At 32.1% G+C, this 27,600-nt stretch overlaps 3 protein-coding genes and 1 pseudogene across 3 annotated transcripts; 2 read left to right on the top strand and 2 right to left on the bottom strand.

Moving 5' to 3' along the window:
- The first annotated feature begins 5,499 nt into the window (after positions 1-5,499).
- Positions 5,500-8,455, top strand: LOC146906882 (U-box domain-containing protein 9-like). The gene is made up of 2 exons (XM_085723081.1): positions 5,500-6,027; positions 7,229-8,455. The coding sequence occupies exons 1-2, from the start codon at positions 5,725-5,727 to the stop codon at positions 8,303-8,305; spliced, it is 1,380 nt and encodes a 459-aa protein (XP_085579207.1). The 5' UTR covers positions 5,500-5,724; the 3' UTR covers positions 8,306-8,455.
- Positions 8,456-9,666: 1,211 nt separating this feature from the next.
- Positions 9,667-10,986, bottom strand: LOC146906881 (uncharacterized; annotated as a pseudogene).
- A 794-nt stretch (positions 10,987-11,780) lies between these two features.
- OTP87 (pentatricopeptide (PPR) repeat-containing protein) lies at positions 11,781-15,327 on the top strand. Its single transcript, XM_085723080.1, has one exon. The coding sequence runs from the start codon at positions 11,981-11,983 to the stop codon at positions 14,624-14,626; it is 2,646 nt and encodes an 881-aa protein (XP_085579206.1). The 5' UTR covers positions 11,781-11,980; the 3' UTR covers positions 14,627-15,327.
- Positions 15,328-16,671: 1,344 nt separating this feature from the next.
- HINT3 (histidine triad nucleotide-binding 3) lies at positions 16,672-21,010 on the bottom strand. The gene is made up of 7 exons (XM_085723079.1): positions 20,700-21,010; positions 19,635-19,690; positions 18,971-19,028; positions 17,842-17,908; positions 17,390-17,445; positions 17,227-17,280; positions 16,672-17,136 (listed from the first exon to the last, which is right to left on the bottom strand). The coding sequence occupies exons 1-7, from the start codon at positions 20,883-20,885 to the stop codon at positions 17,002-17,004; spliced, it is 612 nt and encodes a 203-aa protein (XP_085579205.1). The 5' UTR covers positions 20,886-21,010; the 3' UTR covers positions 16,672-17,001.
- Positions 21,011-27,600: the final 6,590 nt, after the last annotated feature.

Genomic DNA, 27,600 nt, shown 5'->3' with positions numbered 1-27,600 from the left:
TTATTTAATAATAAACTTTTCTCTCACCTTTATTTTAATAAACTTTTCTCTCTCAATCTCACTCTCCTCTCTTATCTTTTTCTTACCATCTTTCTTCATTTTTCATTTTCTCTCTTCATTTTCAACTCCATTTCTCTACTAATTTTCAATTCAGTTTTACTAACAAGTTTTTTTTAGAGGAACCTAACAAGTGTTGTTGTTATAACAGTATATGATTTTGTATTTTACGATAACACTATTATAAAATATGTTAATTATGTTTTTTCACGGGACACATATTAATATTTTTCACACTCAAACATATTAGTAAATAAAATCTATGATTATTTTTATTTATTAGCTTTTTTCATATCGTCAATACTAAAACATGAACAATATTATAATATACTATGATTAATCATACTTCAATTTTTTCTGTTGTTTTTTTTAAATGTATCCCTAAAAAACCCGTTGGAGTGTACAATTGTAGCACGAGACCCATTTTAATAACTACAACGAGTGATCAGTTTTAATTAGTATTTTTTTAATATCACTAATTTAACACCACAATTGCCTAGGTTTTATTAATATATTAATAAAATATATGTGGGTGTATGGACTATATATTAATAAAAATATATGAGTAATGTTTGTTTTATGGGAATATATTAATATATTCTTATTTCTAAAATTTAATGGGAACTATATATTGATAAAATACAAATGAGAATATGAACTATATATTAACAAAAATATATCTCACTATATTTTTTTACGGGAATATGTTAGTATATATTTATTTATGAAATGTATTTTCATTTATTAGCTTTTTTAATATTGTCAATCCTAAAACAAGAACAATATTATAATATATTATGATTAATCATACTTCAATTTTTTCCCTTTTTTTTGAAAGTGTATCACTAAAAAAATCATTGGAGTGTACAATTGTAACACGGGACCAATTTTAGTAACTACAACGAGTGATCAATTTTAGTTAGTATTTTTTTAATATCTCTATTTAAACACCGCGACTGCCTAAGTTTTATTAATATATTGAAAAAATATATGTGGGTGTATGAACTATTTATTAATAAAAATATATATGTGAGTATATATTTGTTTTACGAGAATATATTAGTATGTTCTTATTTCTGAAATCTAATGGGAATTATATATTGATAAATATATATGAGTGTATGGACTATATATTAATAAAAATATATCTCACTATATGTTTTTATACGGGAATATGTTAGTATATGTTTATTTGTGAAATGTATTTTCATTTTTTTTAATATCGTCAATACTAAAACAAACAAAAAAATTATAATATACTATGATTAATCACACTTCAATTTTTTCCATTGTTTTTTTAAAAAATAAAAAATGTATCAATAAAAAACTCGTTGGAGTGTACAATTGTAACATGAGACCCATTTTAGTAACTATAACGAGTGATCAGTTTTAATTAGTATTTTTTAATCTTTCAAAAAAATTAGTATTTTTTAATATCTCTATTTAAATACTGCGACTGCCTAAGTTTTATTAATATTAATAAAGTATATGTGGGTGTATGGACTATATATTAATAAAAATATATATGAGTATATGTTTGTTTTACGGGAATATATTAGTATATTCTTATTTCTGAAATCTAATGAGAACTATATATATTGATAAAATATATATGAGCGTATGAACTATATATTAACAAAAATATATCTCACTGTATTTTTTTTACGGGAATATGTTAGCATATGTTTATTTATGAAATATATTTTAAGATAACAATATTGTATAATCAATTAATTATGATTTTTCACGGGATGCTTATTAGTATTTTTCACACCAAAACATATTAGTAAATAAAAACTATGATTATTTTTATTTATTAGGTTTTTTAATATCATCAATACTAAAATCTAATATATATAATTGTTCATATTAAAATTTAATTATTTTATAATTTTTTATTACTAACGATCAATATATACATTATTATGCTTTAAATGCTTTACATTTTTTCACTATAGACAAAAAAAATCACTATGCCAAGTGCATCCGAGACGCGACACGCGGCGGAGCCGCGGCCATACAGCGCGGCGAAGCCGCGCTACCCGTGCTGTAGCACGGGTATCTCGACTAGTTTGTATTAAAATTGTTTGTAATCACTATTGTTTTTACAATTTTATCCTTTAGAGAGAGTTAATTTATGTTTTCAACATGCTATTTATTGTTGATTGAAGAAAAAGATGCATAATAAACAAGAGCATGTATGTAAAGAAATAATTAATGTAGTTGGAAATAGCAAATGAGTCTTATAAAAAGGGACAAACAAATTTCTTAAAAGGGTCTTATAATTAGGGACGAAGGTAGTAAATAATTAAAGATATGATAAGAAAAATAACATTAATTATTCATTTATATTATATCCACTTATAAATTAGAATAATATTTTTGCCGACTTGACATAGGGAGGGAGAAGTATTTAATGGCCCTTAATGGTAGTACTCTGCATTTCTATTAACGGATCCTTTCATGCAGTTCAATATATTTGACAATTTTAGTGCTACATTTATTGAACTATACGCGTTCCATCCTCAAAGCAAAACTTTTTCACATTCAAAAATGTGTTACTTTCAGAAGTTAGCCTGTAGAGCTAGAAAATGTCTCTTGTAGAAACAAAAACTAGGAAGTGTCTTGCTAATATATTTAACAACACGTAATTCTGAAATTGAAAATACGTGTTAGAAAAAGTTAAATAATTTCTATTCGCAACACCACGTTTCTTTTTTATCGAAGAGGAAGATAATTATAATACTGAATAAACGTTTACTATATATGAATTATTCCATGTTCCTTACAAAAAAGAATTATTTTCATGTTCTGTGGCGTGCGTAAATAAATATCCCTCGCATACTTCTTTAATTTTTATTTACAAATGTGGCGTGCGTAAATAAATATCCCTCGCATACTTCTTTAATTTTTATTTACAAATTTGAGTTTAAAATTAAACTGTGTTTGTTTCAAGTTATATTTGTAGATTCCTGGGAATAAAATCATAAAAATGCATATGCCTATGTTTGTTACAAGTTTACTAAATTTTATTCTCGGGTATAAAACGTTCCTGGGAATAGAAAATTTTTCCCAAAGAAAATGGTGGGAATAAAGTTTCCATGGAGATGAGAATAAAATTATGTGTAATTACCTATTATATTCCCTATTTTTAAGGTTCTTTGGAATATTATAATGTTAACCAAACATCTTTTTTTTAAATACCTTGGAATAATATGCCCATCTTTATATTCCAAGGAATGTTATTCCTAGGAATAAATTTGGTACACTTGAAACAAACACACGTTAAAAATATATGGTGATGTGATATTTTTAAGTCATGAAGTGAGAAGTAGAGAACACAATTGATCCCTTTTTCTTTTAAAAAATGAAAGAAATTGAGGAGATCCAAAATAGAGATTGTAACATCCCAGACTGCTTTCAGGATTGCCGACTGACCCCACAAACCAACACGAGTCTTTCAGCGTGTTTTGTCCTCACTCACACGCTTATCGGGAAACTTCCCGGTAGGTCACCCATCCCAAAATTGCTCCAAGGCCGACTGACCCCACAAACCAACACGAGTCTTTCAGCGTGTTTTGTCTTCACTCACACGCTTACCGGGAAACTTCCCGGTAGGTCATCCATCCCAAAATTGCTCCAAGTCAAGCACGCTTAACTGTGAAGTTCTTATGGAATGAGCTATCGAAAAGAAGATGCATCTTGTTGATATAGGTAGTACCAAACAATTCTTATAAACCTTCCTTCAACCATGTAGTCCCATACCTACACGGCCTCAGGATCCCTATCATTCCGATGTGATTCGGTTCCTCTAGAAACTGTCGGGAGTCGCTCATTATCGTGCCTTGTGCACCGACGACCACTCCCCTGTCCTCGTCAGTTGTGGGTGTTACATGCCCACCAGCTTCCGCTTGGTTCGTCCCCGAACCACACCGTACTGGGAGAGGTCTGCTCTGCTACCATTAACATAGCCACCAACTATGGAACTCCATCTATTGGTGCATTACTCAGTGTACCAAACCTACAACATGTTAAATGAAATTTCAGAATCATAGACTCAAGATTATTGAATGATAGTCTCACCCTTACCTTAGATTGATTGATTGCAAGGATTCTACAGACTTCTCTTCTCTGGTTCTTCTCTTCTCTAGGTTTCTCCTCTTTCTCCCAAAAACAGTTTGCACGTAATCCTTATTTTCTAACTCTGACTCTCCTCTTTATATATAAATCCTTAACCTACTTATTTTCTCTTAAATCAATTCTGCCCCAAAGCCTCATTATTCTAAATAATTATATTTTTCCACTAAATATATTCTTCCACTAATTATATTCTCCCACTAAATATATTCTTCCACTAAATATATTTTTCCACTAAATATAATTCTCCACTAAATATAAAAATAGGGGCTACTAATAAATATCAACACATAACAAAAATATCACCCATCAAATAAATAAATCAATTAAATTATAAAAAGACTCTAAACTCAATCAAATAAATAAATAATAAAATAAGGCGTTACAGATGATCTTGACTTCTCTCCACCCCATCTTTAATCTAAAAATAGTTATACAACAAACCAAAATTTAACTCTTTCTCTTGATGTAAAATTTTAAATACTTTGTAATCAAAACTTCTAATAAACCATCCAATATTTTTTTTTGGTCAAGTTCAAGAGTAAAGAGGATTATCATTCATAATTACAGTGAAAGGTAAATAAATTTTGACAAAATATTATTCTCTAAACAAAATAATTTTATTTAGAGTTTAAATTGAAATAGTTTGATTGATTTGACATTAACTAATACTACCTCTGTCCCAATTTAATTGACACACTTTTGTTTTTCACACATATTAAGAAAAATGTATAAATAAAGGGGAAAGTGGAATATATTGTATTGAGAATGATAAAAGTAGTATTATTTAGTGTTATATTGTATTGGAAATGATGAAAGTTGTATTGAAAATTGAAACGAGTCAGTTATTTTGGGACACTTTTTTTTAGAAAATGGGTCAGTTATTCTGGGGCGGAGGGAGTACTATTCATTAACTATTTTGCATTTGATGCCCAAAATATGTTTTTAACTATTTTGCTTTCTTATCTATTTCCCATTGTAAAAAAAAAGTAGTCATGAAAGGGTGAATTTGTTAACTATAAAATAATCTCATTCTAGAAGTAGAAACCAAGTTAAAACTTTAACCTTTTTCTATTTAAATATCTTGATGTGCATTATTATCATTTTAAATAAGAAAAAAAAAAATACAACTAAAATTAACCAATGGCTCATGTGAAACTTGTAGGATAAGATCAAAGAAGAATATAACTTTTTTTTTTCTTTTTCTCTCACTTATTTTACTGTGAATAACTTGGGCATCAATTATACTCAAATCAATGAAGTAAGATCTTTTTATATATAAGAAACAAAAAAACAAAGTCTAGTGAGAGAAACACTAACAAATGAGTTTTGTCTTTCTTTTTCTCTTAACACAATTCATTGTTACTCAGTTCAGAAGCTACCTAAGTAGAGAGAGAGAATCTGAAACAGAGTGTTTTCACTGATATTCTCTGTATCTTCATTCTATGAACAATATTCAATATTTTAATTTTCTGGGCTATCATCAAAATTGAATCTTTTTATCTCTAAATTCATTGGATCATCATAAACATGGCAAAACCAGGGGTGTTAGATTCTGATCCAGAGGTTATGTTGAAGAAAGCCTTAGAGTTGAAGAAGGAGTTGAAGAGGCTTGTGAAGTCCATTGTTGATGATGAAGATATAAGCATTGAAGCAATTGATAAAGCTAAAGAAACTCTTTGTGTTCTTAAAGATTTGAAGCTAAGAAAGAAATCTCAATCTTCAAATTCAATGTCTTTTAAGATAAACAAGAATGTTACTTTCCCAGATGAATTCAAATGTCCACTTTCCAAGGAATTTATGAGAGATCCTGTCATTGTTGCTTCTGGTCAGGTTAGTGTCAGAAATTTTGTGTGTTAGTTTTAATTTTAATTTAATTTTTCTGTTTTCTTAGTTATTATTATTAGTGAGAAAAATGTTGGAAACATAAGAAAAAAATAATAATTTAATTTCATTAAAATTGGCATGTTACTTGTTTGACTTTTTATGTAAATATCTAGGAACTGTTATAAAAAAATGTTAATGAATTATCATACATTAGGAAAAATGGGATAAAATGTTCCTAACAGAAATGGATTTTTTATTTTATTTTTTATTTTGATTGAATTAAAATTAACTAAAGGGAAGAAGATATGTAAGATATTGATTCTGGTTTTGGCTTTTTGTTTATCTCTTTTGCTGGAATTTTGGTACTTTATTCTATGTTTGGTGACCATAAAGGTGTGGTAAAGATAGAAAAGGAATATATTCAGTTCTTTCTTCATTCAGAACCTTAGAAATGTATATTTCTATAAGTCATTTCATTGTTTGGAATTATAGTTTTCTCTTTACTTTGTTGTTTTCTTTCAATCCAAAATAGATTTTTTTTTCCTTCCTGTTTTTGTTGTTTAATGCTCTTTCAATCTCAAGTTATTTTTGTTTTGTGTTCACTTTATCTACTATGTTACCTTTTCTGAATTTATTTATATATATAATGTGTGTGTAGATGGAAAGAGAAAGAGTGGGAAATAAAAAATGTACATAATATTCTTTGTTCTTGAGACACCCTTGAGTGAGTGGTGGTGGTGATTGTTTCTTTGTGTAAAACTTTTGACTGATTTTCTCAAAAGGGAATATTTAAATTTTATTGTTCTTAACTTTTTTCCTTTCTCCCAATTTTAACATTGATGCCTTCCCCACCAAAACTACCTTTTCTTTTCTCTGTCTCACTCTTTTTTTCTCAGCATTGATTCTTCAAGATTTGTGTTTATTCAATCAATGATGATTTAAAACAAATTGGAGATTTTTCTGGTTTAATAATGAAATTTATATTGTTTACCTTTTATGGTTAATACATGATATTTTAACAAGTGGTCTAATAATCACAAATTGTTCGGGATAACTCGAGTTTGAATCTTGATGGGAATAGTTCTTGGTCTGACTATGGTTACCTGCCGATAAAACTTTGGATTACCAGAGCCCCTTGTCCCCTAGAAACCCGATGGTTAAGTAAAAAAAACAATACATGACATTTTTGTTGGTTTAAATTTTGCAGACATATGATAGACCTTTCATTCAAAGATGGTTTAATGCTGGAAATAGGACATGTCCTCAAACTCATCAAGTTCTCTCCCACACTCTGCTTACTCCAAATCACCTTATAAGGGAAATGATAGAAAAATGGTCTAAAAATCAAGGGCTTGAATTGTGCAATGCTATTAGTTACATTAGTGATGAAGGTGCTAAAGAAGCTGATCAGAATCACTTTTTATGTTTGCTTGAGAAAATGTCTTCAACACTTTGTGATCAGAAAGAAGCTGCAAAACAACTTAGATTGTTGACAAAGAAGCATCCTTGTTTTCGAGTACTTTTTTGTGATTTCGATCACGCAATTCCTCAATTGCTTAAGCCAATTTGTGAAGGAGATAGTATTAACCATGAACTTCAAGAAGATGTGATCACAACACTCCTCAATATCTCGATTCATGACAACAACAAGAAACAAGTGGCTGAAATTCCAATGGTAATTCCAATCCTCATGAAGGCATTGAGATGTGGAACAATTGAAACACGGGCCAATGCTGCAGCAACCCTTTTCACGTTATCAGCACTAGACTCAAACAAAGAGCTTATAGGAAAATCCAACGCCTTAAAACCACTTATCGACCTATTGGAAGAAGGGAATCCCTTAGCTATGAAGGATGTTGCTTCAGCAATATTCACTTTATGTATGATGCATGACAACAAAGCAATAGCAGTGAAAGATGGTGCGGTTAGAGTGATCATGGCAAAGATGAAAAACCGAGTTCACGTCGACGAATCACTAGCTATCCTTGCCCTACTTTCGACTCATCAGAAGGCTGTCCTTGAAATGGCAGAGCTTGGAGCTGTTCCTTGTTTGCTAAGCATTATGCGAGAGAGCTCGTGTGAACGCAATAAGGAGAACTGTGTTGCAATCCTTCAAACTATATGTCTTTATGATAGATCCAAGTTGAGGGAAATAAAGGAAGAGGAGAACAGTCACAGAACAATTTCTGAACTTGCAAAAAGTGGAACTTCAAGGGCTAAGAGAAAAGCTAGTGGAATTCTTGAGAGATTGCATAGGGTTGTTAATATCACACACACTGCATAATAATGTCCTTGAATCCCAGACTCTCTTTCAAGGTATATTATTCAGTTGTGTACCTTCAAGTTATTGAAGGTAAAAATCTATAAAAAACTTATGCTTCATAAAACCAATTGTGTACATTCTTTTCTCTCAATGAAGTTATTTTCATGTTAATTAGTCAAGTTCCTGAATAAAGTGAAGCTATGTGCTCTTTGTTCAAAAAATTCTACAAAGTTCTCCGTGTATATATATATTAAATATTTCATTTACATTTATGCCATCCCACTTTTACTTTCTTTATGTAATGGACAGAAATATTCATATAAAAAATAAACAAGTTTAGTGAAAAATTTGTAGTTCCAACCTGTTGAATTAATCAAATTTTGAATTTCAACTGGAAGCTCTTCATACACTTAAATTAATTTCAACTTATCTTCTTTGAGCACATTGCATCTGTTTTGCAATTTGTGACTTTTGCTTCTTAAAACTTCATACTTTTTTAATAGAGTAGAGGTGTCTGTAAGTAGTTTGTCATAAGCTGGTTCTAAATCAAAGGGATAGTTAGAAAATACATTGTCATCTTCTGAACATGATTCATTATCTGGTTATATATCTGCCACCAAGTAGAGGTTAGCTTCCTCTTCATCTTCTTTTTCAGAAGATGAAAGATCAGGGTCGTCCTATTAGAGCAGCAACTGGTAACAAAAGATTCAAGAAAACGCAAATCGCAAACAATACGCTAGCTCAGCTCGCCCGCCCCTCTTATGTGTTTATATATGAACCATACTCAACATCTCCCATGTTGTCACGAGACCTTTCTTCTTTCTCTTTGATGGTACCTATGCACCTCCCTAACTAAACCAACTTGCACAAGCCTTAATCACATTCCTTGCTAATGTTGGGGGGATGACTCATTGATGGTTAACTCACACTTATTTCTTAAAAGATATAGCGTGTGTTTGGTTCTGCGATGACGAGAATTGAGGATAGAAGTTCCCGATGACATACTTCGATAGATTTGTTTGATCAATTTCTTAAATCTTCTCTACAATGTTCCAGCTTCATTAATGACTGCAGAGGACAAAATGTCAGGTCTTTAGATCCATTAATTCACAGTTGAAACATTGCTTAAATGGACTGCATACTTTATTGTTTCCATGTGCATTTGATGCAACGATTGGAAACAGAAAAAAAAACAGCTGAACTTTAATCAATGCATAACTAAAAGGGTTTTCTAATAAGCTGAAAAATCAATAAAGAAATAATGTGTAATTATGAAAATTGGGGACATCAAAACTGAATATAAACCAATCCATATTTATTCTATTGACCAATGTATCCTATTGGTCAACAAAATGTTATTACTCATGGAGTTATCATGCACAAACCAGTAACAAAATAAAACAAATGGAAGTTCACATTATTTAAAAAATCTCAGAGGAGTAACTTATGAAGCATAGAAATATTACACTCGAACGGAGCATTTCCAGAATACTAGCAAACAAAACATTGATGCAAGAAGAGTTTCCTATAACAGTCATTAGGACGAAAATGACTCGGAGTAGTTATTTTTCTTAACGATGGTTTCGAAAATATCATCCAGGCAACAATATTCGTGGAGACTTTACGACAGTATCCCAAATTAATCTCTCTCAGGTGTGTGCAGTTTTCTACCACTAGCCTCACCCCCTTATCGGTGACATCATAACAACGTTCCAAGTCCAGTTGCAGAAGCCGAGGGCAAATCTTTGAGATTACATACAGTACTTTATCATCAATTCTTGAGTGTGACAAGTTCAACACCTCTAGTTTGGAAGCTTCAAAGTTGATCCAAAAATGCTTAGCTTGTGGGGAGAAGGCAAAGTTCAAATGCCTAATGCAAGAGTTCAAATCAAGAAGCTCCATATTAGGAAACATGTAAGCATAGATATTGATTTCTTCACCTTGCAAACATGAATTGTAAGCCAAATGAAGAGACTTCACTCGATGGTATACAACCAAAAATCCTTTGACGGTATTGAACCAATTCCAATTTGTGTCGACTCCATTCGGATCTCACTTAGCAAAGGACAATTCTTAAGGAGTGCAAACAAGGCTGAATTGGTGAGCTTGTCACAACCACACACGTTTATAGACACCAAATCACCAAGAAATACACGCAACTCATTGAAACGACGATTATTCAAAAACTTTGCATTTTGAAGATCTAGATGTTGCAGAAATCGACACTTTGACAAGAGATAAGAGGTACTGGTATATGTGTATATGTGCAGTAATCTTGGAGGACAAGTAATCTTGGAGAGAGAGAGCAAAGCAAGAAATCAGTAATGCATGAAAAGGACAAATCAAGACAAGTTAAACGCTTCAAAGTCGCCACTGAATCAATGAAGTATGAAGTAGCCTTATTCATTTCAAATGCTTCGATAAAGTTCCTAATAGAGAAATAACTCAAACTCTTGTCTCTGGAAGATTGCAGAAGCAATGCCAGCACATGTTATGAAAGGGCATTCAAATATAATCACCTCTTCTAGAAGCTCACAGTTCATAAACAGTTAATGTAGAAATTACCAGAGAGATTAACTTTGCGGAGTTTTGAAAGCTTTTGAGTAAAAACCTTCAGGGTTTGTGCGATTTTTAAAGGTCGGAGTTCGAATACCGACATCCCACTTAATTTATTGGAAAATGTTAACGAGTGCTTCCGCAACACTTTACCTTTTATGCAAATATGTGTAATAAATGCATTGAAAATCGAAATATTTGACTTTATAATAAAATAATTTCATCATTTGCAATCTTTAAAGAGTGCTCCTGGGCACTAGTAAACATTTCCTTAAAAAAAAAGTAACAAAGGGGAATAATATAGTTTGATATATTTCAAACAAATTTATTATTTAAATTACTTTTTAATATTGGTGATTATTTTTACTTCATATAACAGAGGATTTTAAAATGAGTTAAATATGTTTTTGATCCCTATAAATATAAGAATTTTTCGTCTTAGTCACTCTAAATTTTTTCTTTGACTTTTAGTCCTTCAAAAGTTTTCTATCTTCACTTTGATCATTCCTTTTAAGTAAACTCATGTAGAATTTATAATTTTGAATATAAATTTCCAAAATGTATATAATATTATAAGAATTTCTCCGATAAAAAAATTATATTTTTTAACAAAACATGAATTAAATATGAATTTTTATATTTTTGGCGGTTAAAACTTCATATTTAATTATGTTTTGTTAAAAAATTCTATTTTTTTTTATTCTGAAGTGATTTTTATAATATTCTACCCATTTTTGCACAATTTAATTAAAAAAATACAAAGACTATACTTGACTTAAAAATAAGAACTTAAAATAGTGATCGAAAAATTTATAGTGACAAAAATAAAAAAGTTTATATTTATAGAACCACAAACATATTTCACCCTTTCAAAATTTACCAAAAAATTTAATTGTGTTTCCTATATAACAAAAAGGATTTCAAAATGCTTGAACCGCATTATCCATTGAACATTCTCCTTGCAACAAGTGATTTGGAAAACATGAACTATTTATCCCATAGTTTTGGCTTGTGTTGTTGATTTTCCTTATGCCATTGAATTGCAAGAGTACCAATAATGTAGATTATCACATACTATGATGCTTTCACTATGCTTCATTTTTTCAAATTAAATGAAACTTCACCATAATAATACTCAATATGGCTATCACATTGTTCCCCCTTCGCACTTTCCTTCAAAATTCACTAATCAACACAAAAAGTTCACAACTTTCATGCAGATTCACCTCTTCCCTTCCAAACCCATTTGCCATATTGCGTGATTACAAGTTTTCAGCGCAACACAGCGTTAGAAACACAAAAATCTTGCATGCCCATTTGCTTAAAACTCATTATTTACAATCTGGTATCTTTTTCATGGACTCATTGATTGGTTTGTATTGTAAATCTTCTGATATGGTTTGTGCTCATAAGCTGTTTGATACAATTACTCAACCAAGTATTGTTTCTTGGAATGTCATGATATCTGGTTACGTTCGTAATTCGATGTTTTTGAAGTCGTTGGAGATGTTTTGTAGGATGCATTTGTTTGGTTTTGAGCCTGATGAGTTTAGTTATGGGAGTGTTCTTTCTGCTTGTGTTGCTTTGCAAGCTTCGATGTTCGGTATGCAAGTTTTTTCACTTGTTGTGAAAAATGGTTTTTTGTCGAGTGGTTATGTTCAGACTCAAATGGTGGATATGTTTTGCAAAAATTGTAACTTCAGGGAAGCTTTGAGATTTTTTAATGATGCTTCGTGTGATAATGTGGCGAGTTGGAATGCTATTATTTCTTTGGCGGTGAAAAATGGAGAAAACCAGGTTGCTTTGAATCTGTTTAGTGAAATGTGTCGCGCGTCTTTAATGCCAAATAGTTACACATTTCCAAGCATCTTAACGGCTTGTTGTGCGCTTAAAGAGATGCAGATTGGGAAAGGAGTTCATGGATTGACAATCAAATGCGGTGCAATGGATGTCTTTGTGGAGACAGCTATCGTTGACTTGTACGCAAAATTTGGATGTATGAGCGAAGCTTATAGACAATTCTCCCAGATGCAAGTACAAAATGTGGTTTCTTGGACTGCTATTATTTCTGGGTTTGTGCAACAGGATGATACTACTTTTGCACTAAAGCTATTCAAAGATATGCGACAAATAGGGCATGAGATAAATGCCTATACCGTTACTAGTGTAGTTGCTGCATGTGCTAAACCTGAGCTGATCGAGGAAGCGAAACAAATTCATTCCTTGGTATTAAAATTAGGGTTGATTTTGAATGTTAAGGTTGGAGCTGCTTTAGTCAACATGTATGCAAAAATAGGAGAAGTTGGATTATCTGAGTTAGCCTTCAGCGAGATGAAAAATATGAAGGATCCGGGCATATGGGCGTCCATGTTGTCTTCTTTTGCTCAAAACCGAAATTCTGGAAGGGCACTTGAATTATTCACTGTAATGTTAAGAGAAGGAGTGAAACCTGATGAGTATTGTATTGGGAGTTTGCTTAGTATTATGAGCAGCTTAAGTCTAGGGTCACAGGTGCATAGTTACATTTTGAAGGCTGGATTAGTCACTAATGCTACTGTTGGTTGTTCGCTTTTTACAATGTACTCGAAATGTGGTTGTTTAGAGGAATCTTATGAAGTTTTTCAACAAGCTATTGTCAAAGATAATGTCTCGTGGGCCTCTATGATTTCTGGTTTTGTAGAGCATGGATATCCAGACCAAGCTCTGCGACTATTTAAAGAAATGCTATATCAAGAAGTTGTACCTGATCATATTACATTAATCTCGATTCTAACTGCTTGTGCTGATCTTCGTTTATTGCGAACAGGTAGGGAAATTCATGGTTCCACTTTTCGTTTAGGATTAGGAACAAACACAGTTGTTGGTGGTGCACTTGTAAACATGTATTCTAAGTGTGGAAGCTTGAGTTTGGCAAGAAAGGTGTTTGATATCCTTCCCCATAAGGATGCTTTTGCTTGCTCTTCCTTGGTCTCGGGATATGCCCAAAATGGTTTAATCGAAGAGTCGTTTTTGTTATTCCATGATATGCTTCGAAATGACGAAACAGTTGATGCCTTCACAATTACATCCATTCTTGGGGCTGCTTCACTTTTGTGTCAATCCGACATTGGAACACAATTGCATGCCTATATTGAAAAGTTGGGGTTACAAGATGATGCATCGGTTGGAAGTTCGCTACTGACAATGTACTCAAAATGTGGAAGTATTGAAGATTGTCGTAAAGCATTTGATGATGTCGAGAAACCCGACCTTATTGGATGGACATCCCTCATAGTGAGCTATGCTCAACACGGTAAAGGTGCAGATGCCTTAGCTGCATATGAACTTATGAAAAGAGAAGGAGTCGAACCTGATGCAGTAACTTTTGTTGGGATTCTATCGGCTTGTAGCCATAGTGGACTGGTTGAAGAAGCCTTCTTCTATCTAAACTCAATGATTGAAGACTACAAGATTACACCGAGTCATCGCCATTATGCTTGTATTGTTGATATTCTTGGTCGATCTGGTAGACTAAGAGAAGCTGCAAGTTTCATTAACAACATGCCTGTTGAGCCTAATGCGTTGATATGGGGAACGTTGCTTACTGCTTGTAAGGTTCATGGTGATTTTGAGCTTGGGAAGTTAGCAGCCGAAAAAGTAATGGAATTGGAACCAAGTGATGTTGGTGCTTATGTGTCCTTTTCAAACATTTGTGCTGATGGAGAGCAGTGGGAAGAAGTTACAAAGATTAGAAGTTCACTGAACAAAACTGGGATGAAGAAAGAACCTGCTTGGAGCGTTGTGTGAAAAGCAACGATGTCATGATCGGCAACTCTTAGTACCTGCTAACTTGATCTGTTGGATTTCCTTACATATAGATATGAAAACCAAATAGTGAGTTGACATCTTAAGAAATGTCAAGATACACTGATATAGCCGTAGCGCTATATCAAAATTCAAGGTAAGCTGCTTTCGGTAACAAACCGCGGTTGGTCTCACCGTTCCCTGGAACCCGTCATGACAAGGACTTCATCGCATTTGGATTGATGGATTGGAAAGGGGCCGAATAAAATGGAACGTATAGAATCTACACAATTCCATTCCATCTAACTGTTTTCTCCTCCCAATTTTGGGAGTATAGATCGGGACTAACTTATTGTGTATTAATCTCCTTATTGTGTATGATAGTTTTACTTATTCCCTCTCACTACCATACATATGTTAAGTGATATACGATGTACATCAAAAACCTCTCACAATCAAAGTCATCGTTTGAAAGTTGAGACTTTAATTTGTTCTAGCATTCTGCTATTTTAGAAGAGATATTTATCTATGGATCTCCTTGGAAGCAACATGTACATCGACCAGATTATGATACAAATCATAATAATAGTGTAAGTCACATAGACCTGACATTTTTTATGATTTCCACTTCCTATGGTGTACTCTTATTATAAGTCTCACTTACAAAATTCATGTGTATTATGAAAGGTATTTGTAGCAATAAATTTGTCAAAAATGTGTTACTTTTTCATAATTATTCTTACAGTTATTGATATCATAAGGGAGAGAAAACAAATTTTCGTTTACCAATTGTAAAATAACTAGGGCCATTTTTGTAAAAAAAAAAAAAATTGATGCATGTGAAATTTTGAAAATAGTCTCACATTAAGGGACAATAAAATCTCAAATGGGAGTCTTATAATAAAGAAAGGAGGGAGTAGTAACTTAAATACTTTTCCATGACAGATATTTGTTGGTAATTTAGGAATTAATGTCTTAGAGAAGGAACTGAAGCAAAACCTTAAACTATTCAGAGAAATTATCTGCCAAAATCCATGAGAGCAAAGGTGTTGTTCTTTTCAATTTGAGAATAGGACATGTTCCCATAATCTTTCAAGCATATGCAATTTTTATGTAAAATATTTTGAAATTAAAGGTAGACTTTTTACATGTTGCCTTACAAAGATTGTTCCCTTTTAGTCTTGCCATTCTTTGCTGTAGAAAAAAATTGATGATATGTCATATGTAGCAGATACTATACAATACAATAGTTAAAGAGTTAGTGAAAACTGTAATGATATTGGTATATCTTACTATGGATTTATCCACAAGTCTTGGTTCAACTTGTAAAAGCACTGAAATTGTTAGGCCAGACGATGTGATTGGAGTTGAATCTCGGTTCATCCACTTGTGTGTGGTAGGGGTAGATTCCATGCATTAATAAAAACAGTGGTTTGTATCAAATGATTCAGATTATAGATTCACTAAATTAGTTTTAAACAATTTCATTGATAACTGCATTATATAATCATCGCTAGGAATACAATTAGAGTCTTGTTAACTTATGTCATAAAGGTACATCTTAAAAACTTTACATCAAAAAACTTAATATTTTTTAATTTAAAAAGTTCCTTAATATAAGCCCTTGGCACATGTTTGAATTCGTCATCCATTTATGTCAAATAGTGTTTCATCAAATGTCGGTATAGACCATAATTTGTATTCGAAATTGGCCTTGACTTCAATTTTATGAACATTAACAATAGTCCCCCTTGTGACAACCACAAAAGGTTTTGTATGAATGGATTTAAGATCTGATTAGCTCAATAAGTAGCTAACATGTGGAGTATTATATTTGCATGATTCCATCAACAAAAGGTGGGTAAATAAGAATTTGCCAAATAATTGTGTCAATTTAATCTAGAAAAATAAAACAACAAAAAATTAACCAATTAACCGGGCGAAATTAATTGATAATTGAGAGTGCACAGAAGAATGAACAGATTTGGACATTCTAATATCAAAATTTTGACAGTAGAAATAACAACAGGTTGAATGAACCTGCAGAATTCCAAACAAAATTGGATATCATAGTAATTATAGAAATCTTTACCTCTAGCAATTCCTCACACACACAAAAATGACTGTACACGTTAACATACAAGAGAAATGCTTGTTCAAAAAACATACAAGAGAAATGATGTATGCACAAAATATTGGCAGTAATAACATACATTCAACAAATGAGTAGTTGAGGTATTTCTGAACCAAGTTAAAAGCAATGGTTAAGAAAATCCCAACCATTCATTTATTGAGTTTCAGGGTAATGATTAAATTATAATGAGCATGTAACATTCCTCTAAATGAAAATATTATGTTACAACAGATCAATAACGCTATTAACTTTTACTTGGACAAAAATCTTCATTCTTACTTTCTTGGCAAATGTCTGATACCGACAACTGTTCTTGAATACATGCAGCGAGTTGAGAAACTTTCTCATCGTCTAAATTAAGTGGACGCCTTAGCAAACTCTATATAAACAAGGGATTTGATCATCAATTAGTACTCACATTGCATCATATGCATATCAAATCAAACATGAGATGGAAATGAAACATTACCTCAGAAGCCCACAAGCAATCATACGCTTTACGAGGAATTATGTGCATATGAGTCTGAAATGAACATGTTTTATAGGAAAATAAATTAAATTTCACAATTTGTGAATTAAATGTATGATTCCGCAAAATTAATAATAACAGTAGAGAAAATACAGAATCTTACATGAAATATTACTTGACCAGCAGCTGCTCCGTTATTAATTAACACGTTGAATGAATCTGCAGAATTTCAAACATCCTTTGAATTACTATGAAGATATAATATCGTAGAAAAGAATTTAAAGGAGTTGGTACAAAAATGACAATGCACAGGGTAATTGTAATTTTCTGCAAACAAGTATCAATAACAAAAGTTTGATATACTACACGAAAATGGTTTAAGTTAAATTATGTAACATAGAAACCGTTTAACTACTACAAATGGTACATAGAAACCACATCATGTAACATAGTTATATTATGTATAGAAGTTGCTAATGTTTTCTCATTTTGCCAAAAAAGGCATTGCAAGGTATCCATAGGATATCTACCAGCAAAAATGAGTGATTCCTATTCAAATATATAAGAACCAAACAAAGCAAGACTCGGATGATGTATGAGTAAGGAACTACATACTGCAGCCAGTAGCCTTCATGATTGCATTGCTAATGAAGGGCACTTTGGAACTCATTGCAGCTACCACCTGTACCATAAGTAATCAGCTTAGGAAAATAAACAAGACCATTGTCTCGCATTTATAATTATATTAAAATTTAAATTGGTTAAATACACAAAACACACCATTTTGCATATCTTTCTGTTTTACATTTCATTGCGTAACAACTTTAGCCGAGTTTTCAAGCTTTGATGACATTGCAAGAAACAAGGGGTAGGCGTATGATTTATGAGCCTTCAATGTGTTTATATGTCATCAGGTCACAATGCCATATTCACGCATTTTCTATGTCTTGTAATTAATGGTAAATATAGTGAAACAAGGATCTTATTCTTGAAAGTAAAAGACAAAAAAAAAAAAAAAAGCTTAAATTGATGCTGTTTATACAGTACCAAAAACTTCCCAACTATTTTTATTACCCTTAATAAACCACCTAACTTCTCACAGTTGATACAGTAGGGGTAGCGATTACAAATTAATGAAGTCCCTTAAATGATTAAGCACGGACTCCAGCACATATAAAGGTATTTCTTATCCTTAAGAAATATTATATAAACCCATGTTAATTTAAATTGCTTAACTTTAGACAAATCTAACATAAAAAAACTTCATAAAAGAATTCTCCTTGTGGAGAAAGGACTTATTAACTCAAAAAGAGTTACTATAGCCAGTATAAAAGTGAGAAAAAAAGACTCAGGTCTGTTTGAATTCTCTTTTCAAAAACTGCTTATATATTGGTTTACCATGGGAATCCTACTCGAGGGAACCTACGGGAATCCTACTCAAGGCATGTCAGACACTAAATGTGGGTGCTTCACCCAACCAGATTCGAACACTGGTTTAACATGTTGTGAGAGTCTAACCCGTCCACTAGAACCAACTTCTGTTGGAAACTGTTTTTACTTTTTAAAAAATTGTAAAACTTGATTCATTAGGCTGTTTCGTAAAATTGGTTCTTTTTTCAAAACCAACAGATAATACTTGTTTTAAAAAAATAATTTTTAAGATCTTTTTAAAAAACAGTTTTTGAAAACCAAAACACAATCAAACAAACCCTCAATCTTCTTATATCTATTGAAAATTACTTACTGATGGAGGAGTAGCATCCAATGAAGGGTAATGAGATTTCGGGATAATGAGAGAGTGCCTGGTGACCAAAATATAGATGTCAGAAGTAGAGAGATAAACAATGCCATGCAGAATAGTTGAAAAAGTATATCGAAATTGAATTGTCAACTTGTAGGCATGATAACTGCATCAGACAGTATGCATTTGACAAAGTTGGAAACTATCGAACAGTCAACTAACAACATACATGTCAACTTGACTTTGGCGTAGGTTATGTCACAACACAGACAAAAAGGAAATGGGAGAAAAAATAGAGGTATCAAATATTAATTGATGTGAGCATTGTCAATCTCAAATCACAGAAAATAGTGGTTTGTTCAAATTCCGCTCAGCAATGCTATATATAGCCACTATTTAACAACACTTTGTACTAAATAGTGAATCATGTATCACAGACACAACAACAATGTGTTCAAATTTCTCTACGAGTAGTGCTATAGCCGTTATTTGACAACATTCCTGATACAAGTATTTATTATATGTGATGCTACAACTCACAATAGATAAAAAAACACATATATACTTCTTATTTACTCCATGTGTGGCCAAATGTACAGGAAGCAAAAATTATGAGATAACACAACATTACACAGTGGAATTGCATATAGGACATATGATACCTTACCCATGACTCAACGGATTCGTATCCAATATGCATAGGCACGTGTCATCTTCATAAAGCTGTTAGAATGACAAGATATCAAAAAGAGTCAATGTGAGAGCAAACTTGGTTGGATTGTATGTAAATATTTAGTAATGACTAGTGACTAGGACAGCAGCAGTCAAGTATAACTAGTAATGATTAATTACAACAAAATTCATGTTAAGCACAATGGTTGAAAATTTAAACATGTTTGGAAGGATTTCAAAGTGCATGAATCACAATTTCAAAAAGCTCTTTATACATAAGCATTAAAGCTAATGCCGCCTTGTCTAACATTTGCAGACAGCTGATTCCACGGCTTGAAATAACTAGTAAATGCATCACAGCCAAAAATTGGAAAGAAAATAATTGATTGTTAATGGCTCACAAAACTTCCAATTTAATAAGTATTTTTAACTCTTTTGTACTTTTAAACAAGGAAACTTCATATCTAAATCTCGTTAATATGTACAGAATCTGTAAGCCCTCAACTAATAGCTGCAAAAAGTTAAAGTTCTGGAAACAAAATCTCATTAATTCTGATTCAATGACACTCCCTCTCTTTCAGTTCTACCAAACAAAATGTAGCTTTAAGATGAAATTCTAATCAAAGATGAATGCCATCAACCTGTCCTAAATAAACACACAATATTGCCTTCGCAATTTAGAAGCGCAACATTTCATTCTACCAAGGAAGGCTTTTGCATCTGCTTAGCATTTATAAGTCTTAGACATCAGGCCTCATTCACGTCTTTGATTGCCAGGGAAGGGGGACCTGGTAATCTGGAGTTCGACCGTGAGGTAAGCATAGTCTGTCCAAGAATCGTTCCACCCAGGAATCAAACTCAAGTTCTCCTCGACGATTCACTTAGATGGTAGTTTTATATCATTGACTAAAATGAACTAGCCCCAAACCCCAAATTAAATGAAAATTTAGATAGTACTCCCTCTGATCATAAATATAAGAAAAAGATTTTTTTTATTTTTTCAGGTTCATTGAATAACTAATATACAAGTCAACGAATAAATAATGGAAGAAAAAGAAACCTTGACGGCAGGAGATTGACCACGAATAATGTTGCAAAAGATACAATTGTGATTATCATTATCGGAATCGGAAGCAGCTGAACAAAGCGAAGCGGAGAGTGGATCCGAATAAGTGAAACGGGTCGGGTTGAGATGGGAGGACAAAACGGTAACTCTCCTCCTCGTTGCTTCTTCTTCAATGGACATCTTTGTTGGGTTTGAAATCAGAAAGCATGCTTCGCCATGTTTGAAAGAAAAAAAGCAACGACCACTTCACGCTTTGGTTTGTTTATTCGTTTGTTTGTTTGTTTTTTTGTAATGCGTGCGCTGAACACAAGGGAGGTTGTATCTATTCTATCTTATCAACATTTGCTGCTTGCGTGGCATGGATGAATGAATGCTCGTGGTGTGCTATGGCATTTAATTATTATTAATAGGCAAATTCTATGGTACACCCAATATATTTGAGTGTACCGGTACATCCACTCTTTAAATTAATGGTTAAATGAGTTGTTTTTTCTGAAGAAAAATATTATTTTCTATCATTTATATTTATAATAACTAAATCTTATTCATCAAAAGTGTTAACGAAATAAAATTATTTTTTTTTTGAATTTTTAGCACTCATAATTGAGAATATTGATTATATTTTACGATAATATGTAAAAAAATTACTATGATTCTTATAAACAATGAACTGATGTTTTTTCTTATGAAATGATGTTCTATAAAATATAAATATTGATAAATAGTTATTTATTTCATAAAAATGATCGTTAATTTATAAAATTATGAAGAAAGAGTACCGGTACACCTCATTTTGTGAGTGTATCGTAGAAGTTCCCTTATTAATATCAAGAGGAAGTTTAATAACACATACTCCCTCCCATATTATAAGGAAAAAAAAAACACACTTATTAAGAAAACTAAAACATAGTAGTTTGTAACATAGTTTTTTGTGTTATCTTTGAAATAAGTTTTGTAGGAAGATGTAAAAACAATTTTCATTGGTGCACGTTGTATTTAATTTTCCTTTGGAAAAAATAATTTTTTGAAAAAACATAATTAAATATGATAAAAGTTGGTCTTTTTTGCTTATAATTTGGCACAAAGAAAATGAGTTTTTTTTGCTTATAATTCAGGACGGAGAGAGTATTTTTTAATGAGCATTACTTTTCCCACCCTATGTCTTTCCTCGCGCGCCCTATTTTTTTCCAATTTTACCCCTGGTCCGGATTTCGTATTCCGGAATGGATTGTTAGTATTTTTCAGATGTTTCCAGATTTTAAAATCCGGAATAGTATTTTAGCGGAACTTTTGCAATTTTAAGCTCTACAATTCGTAAAATAAAATGCGAATAAAATAAAAAACAGAAATAAAAAGACACAGACATAAAAACAACTCATTTTATTAATATATGAACAATACATTACAATAATTTTCAAGCTTTTTAAGCTTATTACATAAGATCCTAAATCTATTTCTAATCTCCTAAGAGCCTAATTCTAATCTCCTAAGAGCCTAACCACTGTTATGTGATAGGACATAGCAGTAGTTTGGCTATTGGAGGAAAACCGAAGGAGGAGGGCGGGAAGAAGAAACAAATGCCCCTGAGGGAGGTGGGGGGGGGGGGGGGGGGTGCTCAGACTTACGCCCAGACAGGCGAAACTAAGAACCACACTGATCCACATGACCCTCAGATGAACCGCCCTTCGTTGCAGCGCGGTTCCATCCTCATTGACCGTTCATACAAACCCTGAAAGTTTTCAACGAGGCCCTTATCTATGAAAGGCCAACAATGGAAAACCATGGTTGTAGAAGGAAGAAGAGAAGGAGATGGATGGTGTGAGAAATGGTGGGGTTTGGAAGGGTATTTATAGGGAGGGGTGGGTGAAAAATGGTTGGGAAGCCATAAATGTAGTCAAAAACGTGGTAAAACACGTTTTTTTGACTTGACCACCGACAAAAACGTGTGGTGCAGACCACCGGCCATGACACTGATACAATTCGGAATGCACCTTTGCTTTCCGGAATATCCTTTCCGAATTAATGCGATAATGATGAACGAGGGGAAAGTTGGCACTTCCTGTAGGGCTAAGGACATTCCGTAATGTAAAATCCAGAACGATTCAGCATTGGATTCTTTTGAAAGAGAACCATGAATTTGGGTTTGGACGGTTACAACCACTAACACGTTTTCATTGACTGTATTAATGACCTAGGACTTGTTTAAGGCTATAAATAGGCTTCCATCTTCAACAAATACCTTCATTCTTCACTTCACCTCTTTTCTTCAATTTTCTTCAAACGTTTTTAGTTTTTTAGGGGTATCAGTGGTGTCATGGTCATTGTTGACCGTTCCTATGAACCCTGCAATAGCATTTCAGCTTGTGTGGGGTTCATATAACGATCAACAAAGACCATTGACATCAAAGAAAGACACAAAATATTCATATCGATTTAGTTCGGATTTAATTTTCCGGAAATCTCTTCACCTCTTTTCTTCAATTTTCTTCAAATGTTTTTAGTTTTTTTAGGGGTGTCGGTGGTGTCATGGTCATTGTTGACCGTTCATATGAACCCTGCAATAGCATTTCAGCTTGTGTGGGGTTCATATAACGGTCAACAGAGACTCTTGACATCAAAGAAAGACACAAAAAAGCGCTCACCATCTGGTCCGGATTTTATTTTCCGGAAGTAACTAACAATCTGGTTCGAAAAAGAAAATCCGGACCACGGGTATTTTTGGAATTTTTGCAGGGCGCGCGAGAAGGCAGTAGGGTGGGAAAAGTAAATCTCTTTTTTAATATATTTTCTTTGATCGATTAAAATTCACATAGATCCAATTAAATCATGTAGGATCCATGTAAATTTGATGGGACCTATGTGAATATTAATCAATCAGAAAGGTTTCTTGAAAAGTGTGTTGTTAGCATTTCTCTGAATATTAATGGTTGTGATATACTTCAAATGATTATTATTAGTATAAGTAAACAAATTTACTTCTTAGATTAATTGAATAATTGATATATTTATACTATAAACTTTCATTCGAATGTTTAACAATACTAAGGTATCAGAAAACAAAGTTGCAATTATGAATAATAATTGATGTACAGTCAAAATGTGTAGATAAGATTGAATTGCAATTATAAAAAAAATCATTTTTTTAGATAAATTGAATAGAAGATAAGACAGATTTTTTATTCAATTAATCTAAATAGTAGATTTTTATTTATAATAGTGATTAGAGGGAGTAGATGAAATTAACATAGTAGATCCAATCAAATGTGTAACACTACTAAGGTATCAGAAAACAATAGACTTTGGTATACACATCTTAAATGGTTGAGAGTGACAAAGATGTGCTTAGCTTTATAAAGGATCGTAAGGTATATACATTTGCTAACATTTATTTGGATTTCCCTAGCCCATGTTATCATGATGTAATGGCAAATGAGCTATGGCGAGGGTTTGGAGTAAGCAGCGATGAACATCATCTTGAGTTTAAAGGTGATGGTCATGAGACCACTAATGAGTGCAATGACGATTATTTTGAAAGGATTGAAATTAAGTTTCCGCTTTGAGATGCACAACAATCTTGGTCGAAGGTTATAGGTGCCAATCGACCATGCCTTCATCTAACCTTCTGGAGTGGTGAGTTGAAATTCAAAGAAACCACGACCAAGAGAAATCAACTTTCATTGGCCGAAATTCTTCCAAATTGTGTGCAACTTTAAGAAGGAGATAACGCGAGGTTAATGTCCCCTACTCACAATCAATCGACCATGTAAATTGTTCTTGCAACCTTCCATGTCGCGATCATAAACTTCTTGTGTGAGTTTAATGCAAAATGAATCCCCTCTAATGCAGGGCTTCAATAATTGAGTGAAGGCAAGATCATCATAATTAACTAGGGCTTGTGTGAAGGAATGAGGCAAACCTTCTGGTGGTTTTGTGAGTGGAGTTGTGGTAGTAGAAAGAAACTTCGAAGGACATATTGGTGGCGGCATGGTCCTGTTGGGCACGTAAACCCTAACCCTAGTAGAGCGAAAAGAATAGCACCGATTTTCATATTATATTTTAGTCACTTCTTTCAAAAGTGGTGATTCAAGGAGCTAGACTCACCATGTGTTGTGGACTAGAGGTGCAGCGACATGTAATCCCTCCACTGTTAGGAGTAGGAGGTATTTGTTGCTCTGTGAAACCAACCTAGCATTCTAACCCTCCACTGATAAAAGAAATGTTTCACCCCATTCTAATCCTTTATTTTTTTATAAGCCTGGAGAAAAGACAAACATCAAGAGGTAGCACGACATCCCAACTAGGTTGGCATCCCGATGGACCTCCATATGCCGCCAAACTAAAAAAAAAATTATTAAAAAAAGGGGAATTTGTAAAAAAAAATTCAACACAAGAAAGAAAAAGGAAAAGAAAACCAACAGACTAAAGGACTCTGTAATTAGGCAGACCGCATCTGTCCTAAAAGAAATAAAAATTAATACTGATTTATGAGACCAAAATAAATTTTTTAAAGCAACTCTTGTGTTCGAGTTACCAATACTTCTAATTTTTTTTAGTAACTCTTGGGTCCGAGTTACTAATCCTTTGTCAAAGCTCATATATATTATATTAAAAAAGGGGGTAGTGTATGGACCCATCGTCGAAACGATGTCGAGAGGTTGTGAAAACGGCGAAGGCAATGATATAACAATAGGAACAACCGGAGAGAGCATCTAAATTCGCTGAGGGCGCATTGGACGTCGAATCCAAACTCGATGATTTCTTTACAGCCCCCAAACCTACATCTTTGGACACTATAAATAAAAACCTTATTTTTGCATTATAAAAAAAATATTGTGGAAAGACAGACACATTAGTGTTCATCTTTTTTTTTTTTAAGAACGTTAGTGTTCGTCTGGACGAAATATTTTTTTTTAGGGGAAAGAATAAAATATATTATTAATTATAAAATAAACGACAAATATGTATATTATTCTAAAAATATTATATGACAATAATATATTTTAAAAAAACTTTCTTATAGTTTCTCCATGACTAAAAATGATTAAAAACTCATTAATAATAATTGAAAGTAAAAGGCTTAAATGCATTTGTGACCCCGTAACTGTTAAAAAGTTAAGATTTTGGCCCCTAACAAAAAATAACAATTTTACCTCTTAGTTTTACAAAACGATGCAAAGTTGCTGAGATGACGCCACATGTCCCAAAACAGATAGGCAAGATCTCAATTTTTTAAAAGATAAAGGGCCAAAAGAGCTTATTTCCCTAAAGATAGAGGATCAAAAGATCATATTTCACTAAAGTGAGAGGGTCAAAAGAACATATTTCCTTAAAGATAGAGGGTAAAAATTTAATTTTTTTTTTATTAAGGGTCCGTTTGGTTCGAGAATTAGGAGGGGAGGGGAGGGGAGGGGAGGAATTTTAACGGAGGGGAGGGGAGGGGAGATATTTTGATTAAAAGTGTGTTTGGTTCACAAGGGGAGGGAATAGATTTTAAAATTATTTTACTGTTTTACCCTTAAACTTAATTAAATCAATAGCATATATATAAATTAAGGTTTTTTATGCCACATGTCGCTTCCACATTTATTCTTAATATTTTTTTTAAACTAATATTTTATTTAGCATAAATATCTCAACAAACTTCATATATTACTTTGAGATCTTATCAACTAAATATTTTATTTAAATTTTTAATTTATTTTTAATATTTATGTAGCATAAATATCTCAACAAACTACTCTTTATATTTTATCCTTATCATTTGATACATCAACCTACTTTTACTCTTTGGTAACAAAAAGATTCTATTTACAGGAGAGAGCAAATAAATATCAAAAGATTGAAGTGTTTTTGTACCAAAAAATTCCTTTTATATAATTATATTAAACTAACTCTTTTTTTAATTATTTTTTTACTATAAAAAACATTATATATTTTGATTTTTTTTATATATAAAATGTCAACAAAAAACTAAACTATTAAATATAAAAATTATTTTGATTCCAATCTGTAACAAACAGGCTCTATGAAGTTGTTTGTTATAACTTACACAAAATCAATAGTATATATATAAAGTAAGGTTTTTTATGCCACGTGTCACTTCCACATTGATTCTCAATATTTTTATTATTTCTTCTATACAAATATTTTATTTAACAAAAATATCTCAACAAATTTTTGATCTTATGCACTCAGTATTTTTTTTTAATTTTTATTGAATTTCTAATATTTTATGTTGCAGAAATATCTCAATAAACTACACATCAATCAATTAATAGTATATATATAAAGTAAGGTTTTTTATGCCACGTGTCACTTCCACATTCATTCTCAATATTTTTATTATTTTTTCTAATTTTAAAAACCAATATTTTATTTAACATAAATATCTCAACAACATTTTGATCTTATCCACTCAATATTTTCTTTAAATTTTTAATAATTTCTAATATTTTATGTAGCAGAAATATCTCAACAAACTACTCATTATACTTTCAACAAAGTTTACATTTACGATCTTATTTTATGATTAAAAGACTCCAATTTGTTTATTTGTTTTTAGGAAAAGAAGCTTCAATTAGTTATTACTAAAGGTTCGATTAGTTATTATGTTATCTTTTAGCAGCATATTCTAATGCAAATGTTAACTATCAATAAATAAATTTTTGTTAATCACATATTTACATATTTTGAGCACAAGCAGAAACCCCAAACCTTCTTTTCATCTAACATTTTTTCTTATTCACATTTGCCAAACACCAATTTATTATTTCTCATACATATACTTTGATATATATATATATATATATATATATATATATATATATATATATATATATATATATATATTCAACCACTTTCTTTCCTTTCAATCGATTTTTCTCTCTCATACGCA

This window comes from Medicago sativa, chromosome 7 (assembly GCF_051527215.1).
Source record: "Medicago sativa cultivar Bolivia chromosome 7, Bolivia_mono, whole genome shotgun sequence".
Taxonomy (NCBI): domain Eukaryota; kingdom Viridiplantae; phylum Streptophyta; class Magnoliopsida; order Fabales; family Fabaceae; genus Medicago; species Medicago sativa.
Note: the sequence above shows the minus strand (reverse complement) of the source record. Positions and strands in the feature narration are given on the sequence as shown.

Excerpts from the sequence above, each read along its gene's own strand:
- HINT3 (XM_085723079.1), bottom strand. The coding sequence starts at position 20,885 with ATGTCCATTGAAGAAGAAGCAACGAGGAGGAGAGTTACCGTTTTGTCC. Across the intron at positions 19,029-19,634 it reads ACGAATCCGTTGAGTCATGG|GCACTCTCTCATTATCCCGA; the intron begins GTAAGGTATCAT and ends TTTGGTCACCAG. Across the intron at positions 17,909-18,970 it reads TGGATGCTACTCCTCCATCA|GTGGTAGCTGCAATGAGTTC; the intron begins GTAAGTAATTTT and ends CTTATGGTACAG.
- OTP87 (XM_085723080.1), top strand. The coding sequence starts at position 11,981 with ATGGCTATCACATTGTTCCCCCTTCGCACTTTCCTTCAAAATTCACTA.
- LOC146906882 (XM_085723081.1), top strand. The coding sequence starts at position 5,725 with ATGGCAAAACCAGGGGTGTTAGATTCTGATCCAGAGGTTATGTTGAAG. Across the intron at positions 6,028-7,228 it reads TCATTGTTGCTTCTGGTCAG|ACATATGATAGACCTTTCAT; the intron begins GTTAGTGTCAGA and ends TAAATTTTGCAG.